The sequence below is a fragment of the Lupinus angustifolius genome, chromosome LG17, assembly GCF_001865875.1.
Source record: "Lupinus angustifolius cultivar Tanjil chromosome LG17, LupAngTanjil_v1.0, whole genome shotgun sequence".
Taxonomy (NCBI): domain Eukaryota; kingdom Viridiplantae; phylum Streptophyta; class Magnoliopsida; order Fabales; family Fabaceae; genus Lupinus; species Lupinus angustifolius.
In genome coordinates, this window is record NC_032025.1 from 3,228,750 (window position 1) to 3,246,416 (window position 17,667).

General features: G+C 34.4%; 2 protein-coding genes, 1 long non-coding RNA gene and 1 other non-coding gene across 5 annotated transcripts; all 4 read left to right on the plus strand.

The window, feature by feature from the left end:
• Positions 1,017–6,101, plus strand: LOC109331817 (AT-hook motif nuclear-localized protein 1). Of its 2 annotated transcripts, none has more exons than XM_019566554.1 (6): positions 1,017–1,285; positions 1,390–1,776; positions 3,551–3,618; positions 3,875–4,006; positions 4,877–5,038; positions 5,717–6,101. In XM_019566554.1, the coding sequence occupies exons 2-6, from the start codon at positions 1,416–1,418 to the stop codon at positions 5,948–5,950; spliced, it is 957 nt and encodes a 318-aa protein (XP_019422099.1). In that variant the 5' UTR covers positions 1,017–1,285; positions 1,390–1,415; the 3' UTR covers positions 5,951–6,101. The 2 variants fall into 2 exon arrangements, with proteins under 2 accessions (XP_019422099.1, XP_019422098.1); XM_019566553.1 differs by having other exon boundaries at positions 1,427–1,776.
• Positions 6,775–7,883, plus strand: LOC109330988. Its single transcript, XR_002105720.1, has 2 exons — positions 6,775–6,820; positions 7,499–7,883. It is a non-coding gene; the product is annotated as an uncharacterized LOC109330988 (long non-coding RNA).
• TRNAK-CUU lies at positions 8,567–8,639 on the plus strand. The gene has a single exon. It is a non-coding gene; the product is annotated as a tRNA-Lys (tRNA).
• Positions 12,609–15,690, plus strand: LOC109330578. The gene has a single exon (XM_019564814.1). The coding sequence runs from the start codon at positions 13,211–13,213 to the stop codon at positions 15,449–15,451; it is 2,241 nt and encodes a 746-aa protein (XP_019420359.1). The 5' UTR covers positions 12,609–13,210; the 3' UTR covers positions 15,452–15,690.

Below are 17,667 nucleotides of genomic sequence, written 5' to 3' on the forward strand. Positions count from 1 at the left end.
GTGAAAGAAAAACCTTATCTTTTGGCATTCATATTTATACAAAAAAAAGAAATATAGTTAGACTGTACGTGGAGGGGGAAAATTATTAGACTGCATTAACTTGATTATTTTAAACTATTTAATTTAAAATTCGTAAGATGTAATTTAATTTAAAAAATATTGACACATAGGGAATGTTAGAGAGAAAAGTAATAGTCCAAGCATAACATCGATTTGACCCTACAGACTATTCATATTTCATTTCCCATAATTTAATTAACTAAATTTACGTTAAAAACATAGTTCCTTCTTTGGAAGAAAAAATTATATATTTTGCTCCTAAACAGTGAACTACAATATATGCATATTCTAACTAATGATGTCAAATTCACATTTATGGAAAATCAGTTGTCATGAATGGTTGGTATAAAGAGTTATGCTGTTCTTGAAACTCCCCGCGCCCCGAATTTAGATCAATCAATGTTACAGTGTGTAATGTTTAAAAATTAAAATGAAACAGTAGTTATAATTATAATTGTCCTAAGAGTTATAGAGAGAGTTTATTAATGACAATAATACTTTTAAAAAAGGCTCATCAATAGTTAGGCAAGACATGAGATTTCATTTATTTATGAAAAATATACTTTCACATCTTAAAAAGAAGGCACAATTAAATTTTTAATCTGAATATTGTGTTGTGCCAATCCAAGACAAGCTTACCTTTTTTCCTTCAAGGCCTTGGCAACTTAATTAACTTTTCATTCACCTAATTCAATCCATATGGTAGCATGTGTAGTCATTGTTTTTTATTTCTTCCCCGGGATTCACTATCCCACAAAAACATATTTTATATGATTTAATTTGAAAATTGAGTCAAGAAAAAAAAAAGCTCCATCAACAGCTTTAATATTAGTTTATATCATATATTTCTCCACCAGATTCCAACCAAAACAATATAGTTACATTCATTAAATATCATTAACTAAAATAATTACATTGCGTTTTCTTTTCCCTACACTATTGTAATAATATATGAAAGTTAGGAACCCTATTACCTCAACAACAAGAACTAAGGATTCGTTTTATCTTTCTATTTTCATTTCATTGCAAAACTCAAAAATATTCAAAAATCCACAAATTTCGTTCTTTCTTTCCTCCAAAATCATTTCCCTCTATTTTCTTAGCACTTGAATATCATTTTTCATTTTTCACTGGAAAATTTTAGATCACAGAATTATTATTATTTTTTATTTTCCATTTCATCGCAATTAATTTTAACGACAAAGTTTATGCTAATTGAGCAAAGGTAAACATTTTTTTCTTCAGCCTCCCGTTTCAATTAAACTCAGATTTGAAGATCTTAATTTGATTTTCAAGTTCAAAATTTTCATTTGTTTTGCATAACACTAGTTTAACTATACGGGTTTAATTTAACTATGGAGGGAAGAGAAGGTGGTACTAACAGTGGGATTACGGTGGTGGGATCGGATGCTCCGGCAGAGTACCATGTAGCTCAAAGGACTGAAAACGATGCTCCGGCAGCTGGATCCGCCGTTTTGACAGCAGTTCCGGCAGCTCAAGGCGGTGTTCCGTCGATGCAGCCGGTGAAGAAGAAGAGAGGTCGGCCGAGAAAGTATGCACCGGACGGCTCAGTGTCCATGGCGTTGTCTCCCAGGCCAATATCTTCTTCAGCTCCGCCGTCGCTGCCGCCGGTGATTGATTTCTCGGCGGAGAGGCGCGGGAAAGTGCGGCCAGTTAGCTCTGTCAGCAAAACCAGATTTGAGGTGGAGAATATAGGTAGTGAAGAAATTCTCTTTCTTTTGCTATGTGGGTTTTTGAATTGAGTATCAAGTTTTAGACTTTTTTAGTAGTGTCTGTGTTTTTTATGTTATGTTGGAAACTTGGAATTGTGATTTGCCTTATAGCCATGAAATTCTTTTTTGTACTACCAAGAATATCTCTCCATCCTTTTAGGTAAGTCACTAATTCTGTTGGAGTGCGTGACTGCACGTCCCAACAAATATCGCTCTAAGGAGACTTTGATCATCTTGAGGATCTAACGAAATCTTACACCACTAGACCAACAAGTTAGCTATGGAATTCTTAGAGGGAGTGGTAAGATGCTAAATTTGACGATGTGGGGCCTCTTCGATTGATTATTGATTGGGTGCCCTTAGTCCTATATTGATATTTGTGGTAGTCCTCAAAAGTGGCATAGCTTTGTGGGTTCAGTTATGAAACGGTGGAATCTCTGTTTTTATTACTTCAAACGTTTATCATGGGTTGTGCTGCCTGCAAAAATCTGCTACTGTCGTTGAACAGACTTGGACTCAAAAAGCATGTCTTCAACTTGCAGTCAGAAAGAGAACAAAATGTATTTTTTTAATATTTCCCCCTACTTGGTTCTATAGTTATTTGGTTCTGGACCCCTTATGTGTGATGGTTCCAGTGTTGTTGCTTTCTTATAGGGTTGCAGTCATTAAAGAATTTTTGCATTAATGTGTATTTTTATCAAGAGGTCCAAAGTCCAAGACTCCAAGTTGACATCAGCTTGTGGTTTTGTTCTCCTCTCATCAACTCTACTTTGTGTTTAGTAGTTAGATCTTGTTGTTAGGTGGTCCTTCCTTTCAGACAGTGTTTTAGGTAACAAGGTTGATATGGGTTAGTTAGATCATGTTGTTAGGTGGTCCTTCCTTCCATATAGTTTGTTAGATAACAAGGTTGACATGGATTATTACGATATGATGACTATTTGCAAGCGTATCTGTGTTTATTGAATGATATACTGAGATTTAATCGTTTAAATGGTTAGTTGTTTGCAATGAAAAGCATAAACATTTTTAATCGGAATTCTAATTTCCAATCCAATAACTGAAGAACTGAAGAAGAGTGTTATATAAATTGGGATATTTTAAGCTTCATAATGGTATTTGTTGTATGATAATTTGATATTAGATGGTTTTACACGCTTGACCAATAATCTGATATTCAAACAATTTTAATTTTCATGTTCATTTTATGCTTGCCTTTTTTGCTTCATTTTTACTCTGAATAAGCCTCTATTTTGGTTAACTAATCAAGCAATTTTGTATGCTGTAAGCACCTCTTGATGCATGCCTTACATTGAATTGGATAGCTTTAGTGGCAAACAGAAAAAAATACCAGAACCGTTCTTAAAGGAAAGCTTGAAGGTTCGCAAACAAAATAAATTTAATGTAATATTCATTCAACAAATCTGATGCAGAATTTAAAGTAGTTCTTTGCATTATAACATTTTCAGTTTTTAAAAAAAAACTTTTAATTTGTTTTCCAATATGACTACCTGATATAAGAGGCACATACACTCCAAATGGATGTGTTGTCTTCTGTGTTAAGACCTAATTCTAAATTGTTGCTACTTTAGATGGTGACAGAGGTTTCAATTTCATATTATTTATGTTGCTTTGATTTTTAATGAGGGATGCAGGATGCCTTATAATAGAAATTTGGATAGTATTCATCAATTCCATTTTTGATTAGGAACATTTTCATGGTCAGCTATGACTTATGATTAATTATACCTTTTCTTCAGGTGAATGGGTTCCATGCTCGGTTGGTGCTAATTTTACACCTCATATCATCACTGTTAATTCCGGAGAAGTAAGTGTCAGCTGTATCAATTCACTATGTTTGGCTCATATTATCGAATGCAAAGATTTTATTTTACCTTTTTTGTCTATTCCTTTATTGGTAACCGCGTAAACTTCTGATGGTGGAACATGTAATGATAATTCTCATGGGTTGAAGACCAACTTTAAATAAATTTCGTGGAAGAATTATATTAATTTTCTACCTTACTGTAAGCAGTGAGAAAAAATATATATGGTTGACTGCTACTCTCTTTTGGTTGTCTTAGGATGTTACTATGAAGATAATATCGTTTTCTCAGCAAGGACCACAAGCTATATGCATTCTTTCTGCAAATGGGGTAATATCAAGTGTCACACTACGTCAGCCTGATTCTTCTGGAGGCACATTGACATATGAGGTGAAGCATTTATGTACACTGATGCTATCTTTTTAGCATTCAATGAATAAATGTGAAATTTATTTGTAGTTTGTTACTCATTTGTTGTTTCTTTGTGTATCTTTCAGTGATGAAAGTTGTGTGCCAGCCACTGGTTTCATCAGTCTTTTTTATTTATTTATTTTTAAAATTTATGACCTTATTGAGAACCTGTACTTTCTTCCTTCTATTAACACCAATCATCCTAATTATGATAATCATTTTGCTTGAATATTATTCCAGTGTGAAGTTATTACTTATTGCTAATGTTTTATTGTTGATGATGTGATGTAACTAATAAAAGGATGCACGATAAGGATTTTATGTTATATGCCTTTAAAACAGGCTAATATGATGTGGAATAAAATGAGCATTCTCTTATCGTGAACACTTGATGCTGTTAGGAAACCGATAATAGGAGAAGAGAAAGTTCACGTTATTCCATATTAGATTTGATGATCTACATGGTCTAAAAATAATGCTAATGCAGTACTGCTGCTTTTTGGAACTTGATTTTCCTCCTTATTTATTTGTGGTGTTTTCTGTTAATTATTTGGCACACCATCTACACTTCCTTGCTTATTTCTTTGACTTATAGCCTTAACTATGTGCTTTGTTAGAAGAAAAACTGCTATTACAGTCCGCAACTCTGCTTCACCATTTCCTTGCTGTGATTTTTGCTGCTACTTACTCAACAACATTTTCATTGAACCTGATCAAAACCTTAGCTCATCCTGCTGTTTCCTTTCATTCTGTCCTCATGCATTATGTTTTACCATTTGCTTAGCCTTCAAAAGCCACTGCTGTTCATGAAAAGCGAAAACCCCATCCTTCTTGCTGTTGTTTCTACAGGGACGGTTTGAAATTTTGTCTTTATCCGGCTCATTCATGCCGAATGACAGTGGCGGAACACGGAGCAGATCAGGCGGCATGAGTGTTTCTTTAGCAAGTCCAGATGGTCGTGTTGTAGGTGGTGGAGTAGCTGGTCTATTGGTGGCTGCCGGTCCTGTGCAGGTATGTATATACTTTCCAACCTTTTCCAGGTTCAGAGAATAATAGGTCTAGAAAAATAAGCTTCATAATGCTGAACAACGTGCCTTTATTGAAGTGTTGGATGAATGAAGTTGACGATCCAATGTCTAGTAACTTGTATTTGCCAGTAACTACTACGCGGTGACAAGTTAGACCCTTTTGTTATACTAAACAAACTGATTTTTTTATAAAAAAAATTACTTCTGCCATTTATATGTTGGCTATTATTGAAAAAACAGAATCTGGACATAGCTGGAATTCAGCTTTTATGATAAGCTATATTTTCCAGCTTCCAAAAAAAGGCTGCTGCAGAAGAGCAGAGACAATGTAGAAAAAACACTTTTTATAACCATGGGTAAACATAAAACAACTTCTGATTTGCATTAAAGCTATATGAACGAAAATCACCTTTTTAGATGTTTTAGAATCACTTATTTTAAAGCTTAAAGAAGCATACATACCCTAAGGGTGTTTGGAAGATCTCACTGAGCTTATTACCTCTCGAGAACAACTTATAATAATAAGCTTATGACTATGATCTTCCTAAAGCTCTTTTTAGGGTATTTCAATAATTTTATCAGAAAAGCTCATAGAAATAATTTTAACAAAACATATTTTAGTGATTCTAATCATTATTTCATATTGATTGATATGCATCAGGTAGTGGTAGGCAGTTTCTTGGCAGGTAACCAACATGAGAAACCAAAGAAACATAAACTGGAGACATTATCAGCAGCAACACCAACTGCAGCTGTTCCTGTGTCTATTGCTGATCCAGTAACTGTTCTGTCGTCTTCATCTTCGTTCCGGGCAGATAATTGGTCTGTGATTCCAGTACCGACGGATACCAGGAATAACCCAACTGATATTAATGTCTCACTCCCTGGAGGCTAATTTTTTACTGCTTCATCACATTTACATTTGGTATACCACGTTGTATTGGAATTCTTATTGTTGTGCTGCTTCCTTTGTTTGTTGTATTAGATATAAGCTTATTGACAGCATATTGAAACAAGCATGTTTTCAGAGTTTCTTCTTTTCTTTAGCACTGAGTAACTAACTGGTTAGCATTTTTTGCCTAATGCACGTGATTCTTTTTCTTAGTTTTAGTTTTTTATTTAATTTAAAAGAAATAAAACAAAATAAAAAAAATAATGATTGGCTGAATATATTCTCAGAAATTGAGATTTGATTGAGAAGAAAAATAAGATTGAAATTTCTCTTGATTGAGGGAACACGTGGGCTAAAATAACATGTTCAGTTACGCAGCATTAACAATGGCAAGAGGTTGGCTTGGTATTGACCTCGAGCCCTTCGGGTTTCGGATTTTAACGACTTAACCCCAATTTTCCCCCATTGAAACCTTGTAAACTCTAAGAAGTCCTCATCACGATGTATCTCCAAAGGCTATAAATATCAAGGATGGGTTACTTTCTCTCTTTTCATAGAATTACATTTGTTTTCTGTCCATTTTATTAGAATACGTAGGATCAAGATGATCCTTCCATTAGATCATAAAACTACTAGAGGATAGTAGTCTAGTAGATGTATCCCTAAGAACTAATGGCAGCCACGGTCTCTTGTCCTGGGTCCAAGGCAAATTGGCTTACGAGCCCCGAAGACACGAGCATAGGATACGATAATCTCTTATTTGCATGTATATGCCATGGCATTACCTGAATATTAGTAACAAAGCTATTATACGCCCACTGAAATACATATGGTGGAGTAGCTGGTCTATTGGTGGCTGCCGGTCCTGTGCAGGTATGTATATACTTTCCAACCTTTTCCAGGTTCAGAGAATAATAGGTCTAGAAAAATAAGCTTCATAATGCTGAACAACGTGCCTTTATTGAAGTGTTGGATGAATGAAGTTGACGATCCAATGTCTAGTAACTTGTATTTGCCAGTAACTACTACGCGGTGACAAGTTAGACCCTTTTGTTATACTAAACAAACTGATTTTTTTATAAAAAAAATTACTTCTGCCATTTATATGTTGGCTATTATTGAAAAAACAGAATCTGGACATAGCTGGAATTCAGCTTTTATGATAAGCTATATTTTCCAGCTTCCAAAAAAAGGCTGCTGCAGAAGAGCAGAGACAATGTAGAAAAAACACTTTTTATAACCATGGGTAAACATAAAACAACTTCTGATTTGCATTAAAGCTATATGAACGAAAATCACCTTTTTAGATGTTTTAGAATCACTTATTTTAAAGCTTAAAGAAGCATACATACCCTAAGGGTGTTTGGAAGATCTCACTGAGCTTATTACCTCTCGAGAACAACTTATAATAATAAGCTTATGACTATGATCTTCCTAAAGCTCTTTTTAGGGTATTTCAATAATTTTATCAGAAAAGCTCATAGAAATAATTTTAACAAAACATATTTTAGTGATTCTAATCATTATTTCATATTGATTGATATGCATCAGGTAGTGGTAGGCAGTTTCTTGGCAGGTAACCAACATGAGAAACCAAAGAAACATAAACTGGAGACATTATCAGCAGCAACACCAACTGCAGCTGTTCCTGTGTCTATTGCTGATCCAGTAACTGTTCTGTCGTCTTCATCTTCGTTCCGGGCAGATAATTGGTCTGTGATTCCAGTACCGACGGATACCAGGAATAACCCAACTGATATTAATGTCTCACTCCCTGGAGGCTAATTTTTTACTGCTTCATCACATTTACATTTGGTATACCACGTTGTATTGGAATTCTTATTGTTGTGCTGCTTCCTTTGTTTGTTGTATTAGATATAAGCTTATTGACAGCATATTGAAACAAGCATGTTTTCAGAGTTTCTTCTTTTCTTTAGCACTGAGTAACTAACTGGTTAGCATTTTTTGCCTAATGCACGTGATTCTTTTTCTTAGTTTTAGTTTTTTATTTAATTTAAAAGAAATAAAACAAAATAAAAAAAATAATGATTGGCTGAATATATTCTCAGAAATTGAGATTTGATTGAGAAGAAAAATAAGATTGAAATTTCTCTTGATTGAGGGAACACGTGGGCTAAAATAACATGTTCAGTTACGCAGCATTAACAATGGCAAGAGGTTGGCTTGGTATTGACCTCGAGCCCTTCGGGTTTCGGATTTTAACGACTTAACCCCAATTTTCCCCCATTGAAACCTTGTAAACTCTAAGAAGTCCTCATCACGATGTATCTCCAAAGGCTATAAATATCAAGGATGGGTTACTTTCTCTCTTTTCATAGAATTACATTTGTTTTCTGTCCATTTTATTAGAATACGTAGGATCAAGATGATCCTTCCATTAGATCATAAAACTACTAGAGGATAGTAGTCTAGTAGATGTATCCCTAAGAACTAATGGCAGCCACGGTCTCTTGTCCTGGGTCCAAGGCAAATTGGCTTACGAGCCCCGAAGACACGAGCATAGGATACGATAATCTCTTATTTGCATGTATATGCCATGGCATTACCTGAATATTAGTAACAAAGCTATTATACGCCCACTGAAATACATATCAACAAGCCCGTCTAGCTCAGTTGGTAGAGCGCAAGGCTCTTAACCTTGTGGTCGTGGGTTCGAGCCCCACGGTGGGCGTTTTTCATCTTTTACTTGCTAAACATCTTTTTGGGCCTAACCAAGAAAATAACAGGCCCACTAATTATGTAGTTTAGGTCATCTAAACCATCCTTCTTTTCACTAAATTGTTCAGCCCATTAACACTACACGAGTACCACGCTAGATTTACCAATGAAATGATCTGGACTCCATGTTTGGAAAAGGTGATATGAGTGAGAGAGAAAAATATGTTTAATTATATTAAAGTTATGAAATAAAATTAACATTTGAATGTTTGGGACAGGAATAAAGATAAGAGATCCCTATTCAAAAATAAGATGGAGAAGGATATTATGTATTATAATGGATACATTTTTATGAGCTTTTGATTGATCAGAAAAATACTTAATAATTAAATTTTAACTCAAATATATATATTTTTCTCACCAATCACAAGCTCAAGACACATAGAGTGACACAAACTATGGAAAAAAAATGGAGTATGGTAAAATATTAATATGTTTTAAGTAGTTGACAATGCACTCAAATATCTTTATATTTGATTAAAACTCAATTCATTATCTAGTTTGATAAAATTGATATATTAATTAAATAAGTTGAACTTGAACAAAAAAACGACTTCTTTAAATAAATAGATCAAATTTAAGTACGATACAATTCAACTTGTTAAATTAATGAGATGTCTTGATTATATGTATTAAAATATATTCTATAATTTTTATATATTTTATGAATATAATATATATAAAAAATAAAACCTTCATACAAATCTATTTAAAATTACATGTATCAACAATCAACCTTTGAGTTTATGAGTGGGACAATTTTGGGCTCATTAACATGTTAGAATGTTCGTGAAAATTTAATCTTAAGCTCAAAAATAATTTGTGTTGAACTTAACTTGATTCAATCTTTAAAGAGTCGATCTGAGTTCGACTCAACTAATTTTCACACATATTTATAAATTTAATTAATTTAGATTTTATTCTCCAAATTGATCTTTTTTTAGTTTTCCTTTCCTATTTGTTCATTATTTTAATTTCAGTCTTTATCTATTGATAATGTATAAATACTATAATTGGCCACATCATCTAAAATGATACATGTGGTATGCGAGTGTTAATCATATCATCATCATTTGGGACTATAATCAAAACTTTGAAAAATATAATTAACAAAAACAATTGTATGGTTAAAATAATAATTTGTAGATACTAAAATTCCTCAAAAACATATTTAATGATTGAGAGAATGCAACGAGTAGTGGTATATTCATTGCTATTATGGTGCCTAACGATAGATAATCATTATTTTCTTCCAATACAATCTAATGAAACGAGGATTAAAATTATACTGGTCATGACATTGGGGTAGATGGATAATCAAATTTTCACCCCACTTAACTTATAGTTAAATGTAGATCATCTCCTATTATTAATGGAAACATAAAGCCAGAAAATCAGAATGTTACCGGTTATTTGGACCCAGACACAGAAAGCCAGCTATTTCTAATCATATTGAGGTTTCATTTTCTAGTCTTGAGGAATTATTAGCCCATGCCTGCTTTTTCTTTCTTCAACCACTTTTATAAAGTTAGATAAATTGGAAATAAGCTTTGTCATTGTTTCTCTGACTTTATGGCTTTCTTTTTTAGGGCATCATTAGAAATATCAGCTTCTGAATCTTTGCCCATACACGTGGTTGTGGATCCCTTGGTAATCATCTTTAGTCAATAAAAATCAGACCAGTTCCCTAACATCATTCACCTTCCTTATCCATTTTAGGTAGATAGGAAACAACAATGGGAAACCTTTCTTGGTGTGATTCTTTCGTTGATACAGCAAGATTCAAAATTACAGGCTTTTTTTCTATAGTCAAATGTTAGAATCTTAATATTGTGAACGAGACTTGAATCTTAAATTTTCATCATTCTATCCTAATTATTAAATTATCTTTTAATTTTTTTTATTTTTAAATTTACTATGGATAAAGCTCGAACTCACAATATTTTTCACTTCATTTCTTAAAATTCTCCACGTTTGTTATCTTATGACTAGAAGTTAATTATAAGACTTATGTGTTTACTACACGTCCCTTTAAGAGTAAATACAGCTGAACCATGGTTATCTTAATCCTCACCTCATCATTTTCCATTTGAGGTAGTTGTTTGAATCTAAGAGTTGGATTTGAGACTACACGGATGTTGAGTTAGTAAGAACCGAAACACTAATACTTCATTATTAGTAATGTGACGTAATTTATTAAAAAATATAATAAAATCAGTTTGGCCTTATATAACAGTTCTCAATACCTTAATATCATTTCCAAAACCAACTCCACAACTTATTATTAATATTAATAATTTATAACAACGACAATCAAATGTTGATTGATTACACATGATACATAAATTGAATGATATTAATATTCGATCATAAATTATAATTATTTACAAGACATTAATTTCAATAAAATACAGTGATTTGCTTAAAAACAAAGACAAATTTTGCAAAAAAAAAAATAGCTTATAGTTTTGCCCTATATCATATATATTATCTATATGTGCAAATATAAAGTGGTGGGTTTGGTGATTGTGGACATGACATGTCCTTTTATTCTGTATTTTTGATTTTGACATTTGAAGGTTTCTAATGAGATGCGTCTACGACTAAATGGTTCTTTTCCAAAAAAGAAATGGCCTGGGGAAATGCAGAGAAAAAGCATTGGCAACTAATATAAATCTGCTTCAGTACGTGACTCTCTGGTACTAGAGACTCTCTTTTGGGACTACAATCCTCCGAAGCCTCTAGTTGGCACTGGCAAAGTCCATATATTGTAGCACCTGAACATTCTCATAGCTAATCCAGTATGTATTTTATGTTGATATGCTTCCGAAATGTATAAGAATGGACTGATACATGAATTTTAGAAAGAATTACAGCATCTTTATGAAGAAGGGGTGAATTCTTTTAGAAGGTGTCATCCCTCTTTCCTTATTCTCATGCTTAATTACTGATCAGTGATTGTGGTAATTAAAGATTATTTGTTTACCAAAAAAAAAACAAAGATTTAGGACATAGAATAAAAAGCACAAATGGAAACTTTAAAATGTACCCGAATAACCACAATGCAGATAAATCTTAAGTGGCATATGAGTATCGTACATCAACTATGACTATTAGCTTTAATTTATACTTCACATAAGTATGAATTTGATAACCTCCCTAAGTCTGAATAATTAGATAAAGCCACTATATCCTAATATTTTCACATGTAGAAACAATGTTGTTTACACATTTACTTTGATAACTTTTCTTCAATAACAAATAAAAAAAATACTTCTATCACCTAATTTTCATTAAACAAACAAAATCAAAGGAACCAGGAGTTAACAATATTTATAGAACATAATAATAACATTTGTATACTGAGATAAATATTTATTGTTATAAACGATATTCCAAACTATATCTTAAATTAATAAAAGTATATGATGTTACTTAAAAACATATGAGACATAATTTAGGATATTATTTGAAAAATTGTTTACTAACCTTTGTTTTAGGTGGCAAGTAAAAGTACATAATTCATCTGTCTTCTTTGAAATTAATTTGGATACTAACCTTTGTTTTAGGTGGCAAGTAAAAGCACATAATTTCATCTGTCTTCTTTGAAATTAATTTGGATTGTGCGATCACAAGACACATCAAATCTAATGTACACAAAGTTGGAGGGCGCACCATAAATGCTCCTGGAAACAAATACAAATAATTCAACTTTAAAATAAAATATTGAACATGCAAATATAAGATTATGAAAATCAAATATCAAATAATGATAAAAGAAAAAGGAAGTAACGGACAAAGTAAGACACTCCCCCACCTATGGGGCTATGAGTAGACCACACAATAAGACCCAGAAAAAACGAAAGGGAAATGATAAAAAAAAGAGATCTTCAAAAAAACGAAATAAAAAAATAGAGCTACAGAACGTGAAACTGATGTCAAATATTTAGGGGCGCGTGATTTGTACTCCCAATGTGAGTGAGAGAAGTGAGTAGCATCATCGTTCATCAGGTGTTGGCTTTCGTACGTGGGACTGCTGTTCCAGTCTTACCTCGTTATACCAGTTCCCATCAACATTCCTGAACCATGTTCCCCACGTGCACATAGTCTTCGCGTGTAGGCGCGTGTATTATTTTTAGAGCAAAGAGAAAGCTTGTTACATCTTGTTCCCTTTGCTATCTCTGCTTCCTCGTTCCATTCTTGTTTTCCCTTTCACAAAACAAAACAAAAAATCTAACAATATTTTCAGAAATGCTACATCTTTGAAATAAACACATAAAACCATTTCCCCCTTGAGTCCTTGCAAAATCACCATGACACCTCATCGGAAATTCAAATTCCGGCCGCCACCACCACCAGCTTTTCTGGGCTAAATGTACAGAATTTCTATGATGATGGTAATGAGTATTTAATCAAACAAAACCACCATCATCAAGAAAAACAGTGGTTGTTTTTGTTATTATTGTTTCCATCATCATTCATATTTCATCATATAGCGATAACTTTTATTCCTTCACTTTTGCAATGGCGGCACCTAATACTGCTACTTCTGTGGACTCAGCTTCAGCGGAAGAGCTTTCTGCAAAAGCATTGCAGAAGCGCTATGAAGGGTTAGTGATGGTTCGAAACAAAGCCATTAAAGGAAAAGGGACATGGTACTGGTCACACCTTGAACCCATGTTGCTTCACAACACTGAAACAGGTTTACCCAAAGCAGTGAAACTCAGATGCTCTCTCTGCGAAGCTGTTTTCTCCGCTTCTAATCCTTCTCGTACTGCTTCAGAGCATTTCAAGCGTGGAACTTGCCCCAATTTCAGTTCTTTACCCAAACCCATTTCCTCTATTGCCCCCATAAATATAGCAGCAACATCTTCACCTTCTCTTGCTAACAATCGTAAGAGAAGTTCTGCTCCACCTTCATCTTATCATGTTCCCACGCGCTTCTGCGGGGAAGTGGCATACACGTCACCGCCAGCAACAGCAACAACGCCGCATTTGATGTTATCGGGTGGGAAAGAGGATTTGGGAGCTTTGGCTATGTTGGAAGATAGTGTGAAGAAGCTCAAGAGTCCTAAAACTTCACTTGCCCCAGCGCTTAGTAAAACCCAAGTTGATAATGCCTTTGATTATCTTGCTGATTGGGTCTATGAATCTTGTGGTTCTATTTCTTTTTCATGTTTGGAGCATCCAAAGTTTATAGCTTTTCTTAACCAGGTTGGTTTGCCACCGGTTTCTCGCAGAGAATTCGCGGGTGCTAGGTTGGATGCTAAATTTGAGGAAGCAAAGGCTGAGTCAGAAGCAAGAATCAGAGATGCGGTGTTCTTTCAAATAGCCTCTGATGGGTGGAAAAGTAAGAACAAGAATCACTATGGTGATGAGAATTTGGTGAATGTAACTGTGAATCTGCCCAATGGGACCAGTTTGTACAGAAGGACTGTGTTTGTTACCGGTTCTGCTCCTTCTAGGTATGCAGAAGAGGTTTTGTGGGAGACAATTACTGGCATTTGTGGTGGTGGGAATGTTTTGCAGCAATGTGTTGGGATAGTTGCTGACAAGTTTAAGGCCAAGGCTTTGAAAAACTTAGAGAATCAAAACCATTTGATGGTTAACCTTTCATGTCAGCACCAAGGATTCAATAGTTTATTCAAGGACTTCGCCAAGGAGCTTCCTTTGTTTATCGCGGTGACTGAGAATTGCATCAAACTCGCCAATTTTGTTAATTATAAGTCCCAAGTTCGTAGCATTTTCCATAAGTACCAACTTCAGGAGTATGGCCACACTTGGTTACTTCGAGTGCCCCTGAGAGAGTTTGAGGATTTTAACTATGGGATTATGTATACGATGACGGAAGACATTTTGAGTTCGGTTCGTGCCTTGCACTTGGTTTTGCTAGAGGAGGCATTCAAATTGGTATCCATTGAAGACCCAAATGCTAGAGAAGTTGGGGATATAATAAGAGATGTCGGGTTTTGGAATGATTTGGAGGCAGTGCACACATTGGTCAAATTGGTGAAGGACATGGTTCATGAGATTGAGACTGAGAGGCCACTTGTTGGGCAATGCCTACTCCTATGGGATGAGTTAAGAGCAAAAGTGAAAGAATGGTGTTCCAAATTCCATGTTCCTGAAGGAACAATGGAAAAAGTGATTGAAAGAAGGTTCCAGAAAAACTACCACCCGGCTTGGGCTGCTGCTTACATTCTTGATCCACTTTATTTAGTTAGGGACACTAGCGGCAAGTACCTTCCACCATTCAAGTTTTTGACGCCGGAACAGGAGAAGGATGTGGACAAGCTAATAACAAGACTTGTTTCAAGAGACGAGGCACACATTGCTCTAATGGAGCTCATGAAATGGCGAACAGAAGGGCTTGATCCCGTGTATGCGCGTGCTGTACAGATGAAGGAAAGAGATTCTGTTACTGGGAAAATGAGAATTGCCAATCCACAAAGCAGTAGACTTGTGTGGGAAACTTATCTCACAGGGTTCAAGTCCTTAGGAAGAGTTGCAGTCAGGCTAATATTCCTTCATGCAACCTCATGTAACTTCAAATGCAATTGGAAATTGTGGACATCCTTGCGTGGCCATGGACACTCCGCGACTTCCCTAGACAAGGCGCAGAAGTTGATATTCATTGCAGCTCATTCAAAATTGAAGAGGCGAGATTTTTCTAGTGACGAGGATAAGGAAGCTGAGCTGTTTACCTTGGCAAACAGCGAGGATGATTTGTTTAACGAGGTTCTTGTGGATACATCCCCAGTGTAACAATTTTTTTAGAGGGTTTAATAATCCTTTAGGAGTTATAATTTTTAGGATTTATAACATTCTTTCCACTACCCTCTTTTTTCTCTTGTGTCTTCTTCCATAATCCATCCTTTTGATTTTAATATTTTTCCTACTTCTTTTGTCTTTGTTCCCTCACTAGGAGGATTTTTGGTATTTCTACACTCTGGCCTTATAATTTGATCTACTTCCCATTTTTTCCTGTAACATGGTTTATTCTCTAGATGTTAATTATGCGAAGGGGTTCTTGTTTGTAAAGCTAGACAAAAAGTGCATGGCCTATTACATAATGGGAAGAGTGATGTAGAAATTGTATGTTCCTCCAGTATTTTGAGATTAATAATATTTGTAAAGGGGGAGTTTTTATCAATTCTCTTTTGATTTTAAGATTGGAGATATCGGCTAAAACTTTGTCTTGTTCCATCTTACATCTTTAGCTAAAAGCTGCAATGATTCTTTATGAATGCATTTTTCAAATATGGGAAACCTTTGACATTAGAATTTGTCTTCTCATTATTTGTTCAGTAGAGTCTTGAAATTCACATGATTGATGCATTGTTGTAAAATCTGGGAAGTTTCAATCAGTCCAACAATGATGAATTCTTTCCACACCAAAGGCAATCAACTTTATGTATAAAGTGAGAGTGGTGCATGAAATAATTCCTTAGTCATGTTCAACTAAGGCCAAATATGTAACTTTATAAATAGCAACTTGTTTTGAAGTTCATTCACGATGCTGATTCCTTAACTCTGTGGATTCTGGTTGATGTTGTCAGCAGAATATAAGCAATGCATCTCTAATAGTCCTTTGTTTGATAAAGCTGTCATGGACTTGTGCGGTCCGAAATTAACTTTGCTTTCCACTGTAATAAAGGTCATGCACTTGAATCAAAATGCATTGCAGTGACTGAGTTTTTTTTTCTTTTGTAACTATGTAAATGCATTACTATAACTTCCACAAGTACACATAGGTCCTGATAGTTCTAGCTGTACTACAACACTCCATCAAGACATACATACTATCTCAGAACAACCCATGTGTTAATAATACTCATCTATTTAACATATAACCCAGTTTTGTACGAATAAGGGTTATCTCTATTAATAGAGTGACAAGTGTATGTTTCTTCATTTGTTTTTAAGGGCAAGAGTGAAAGTTTCATTATAATCAAAGGGATACATGTGTTATTGAAAGTTGCATTTCCCTTTGTTTTTTGAAACATTTGTTTCTCCATTAATTGAGAGGATCCTAACTGTTTTGTACCTATACAACAAATTCTAGGATGTGTCTATACTTCCTATGTTCTACTACTGATTTCTTAAAAGTTAAAATAAGCATCAAAACATACTGTTTTGACGTATTTTTGCAGACATAATTGAATAAGATAAATTTAAAAAAGTATAATATTATTTTGGCTATGCCAAAAGGAGTGAAACCACACACAACGTGGTATCGCATCTTCACTTATTTTGTCTGCACACCAAAGACTACCTTAATATGTATAAAGTTGAAGACATTATCAATAATCATTACTTGCATTTGGTGGCCTAAGTGGTTGAAATGGTTTGTTAGTAGAATTTGTTTGACCATGGCCTATGCCTAAGCAAAAAGTACTGTAGAGAAGAAATGACTTGAAATTTTAGGTATCATCTAATGAACAGAGACATTTATCCTGGTCTGAAATCTGAAGCCCAGCATGAAGTAAATGGAAGTCATTTTCAAAGCATTGGTTATGACTTATGGAGTGTGATGGATACATATATGAAGACGTTTTTATCTTCAATCAAATCAACTTTGGGTAACTTGTCTTATAAACATTCCAAAGCCTTGTTTATGTTTATCAATCATCATGCATCAGAATAATTGGATGATGCTTTCCATGGTCCATGATTGCAAGAAAGGTGCTTAGAGGACCCAAAGCAAAGGAAGACTGTCGGTTTGAAGCAGCACTGAAGATGCTGGAGAAAGCCATTCTTCAGCAACTAATTTCCTTTCTTTTCTTACTTAAGCTCTTTTCTCCTAATAAAATGCTTCAACTTAGGCACAATAATAAATTTGTTGCTTAGTAATCAAGTGCTCATATGTTCAATCTTCAATTTCTCTTGTGGAATAAGGTGCATTTAGCCTATAAAATAAATTTAGAATAGTTTCCTTTTGGGTTTGTATCTTTGCTTTTCAGTCTAAAATAAAGACTAAT

Excerpts from the sequence above, each read along its gene's own strand:
- LOC109331817 (XM_019566553.1), top strand. Across the intron at positions 1,777-3,550 it reads ATTTGAGGTGGAGAATATAG|GTGAATGGGTTCCATGCTCG; the intron begins GTAGTGAAGAAA and ends CCTTTTCTTCAG. Across the intron at positions 4,007-4,876 it reads GAGGCACATTGACATATGAG|GGACGGTTTGAAATTTTGTC; the intron begins GTGAAGCATTTA and ends TTGTTTCTACAG.
- LOC109330578 (XM_019564814.1), top strand. The coding sequence starts at position 13,211 with ATGGCGGCACCTAATACTGCTACTTCTGTGGACTCAGCTTCAGCGGAA.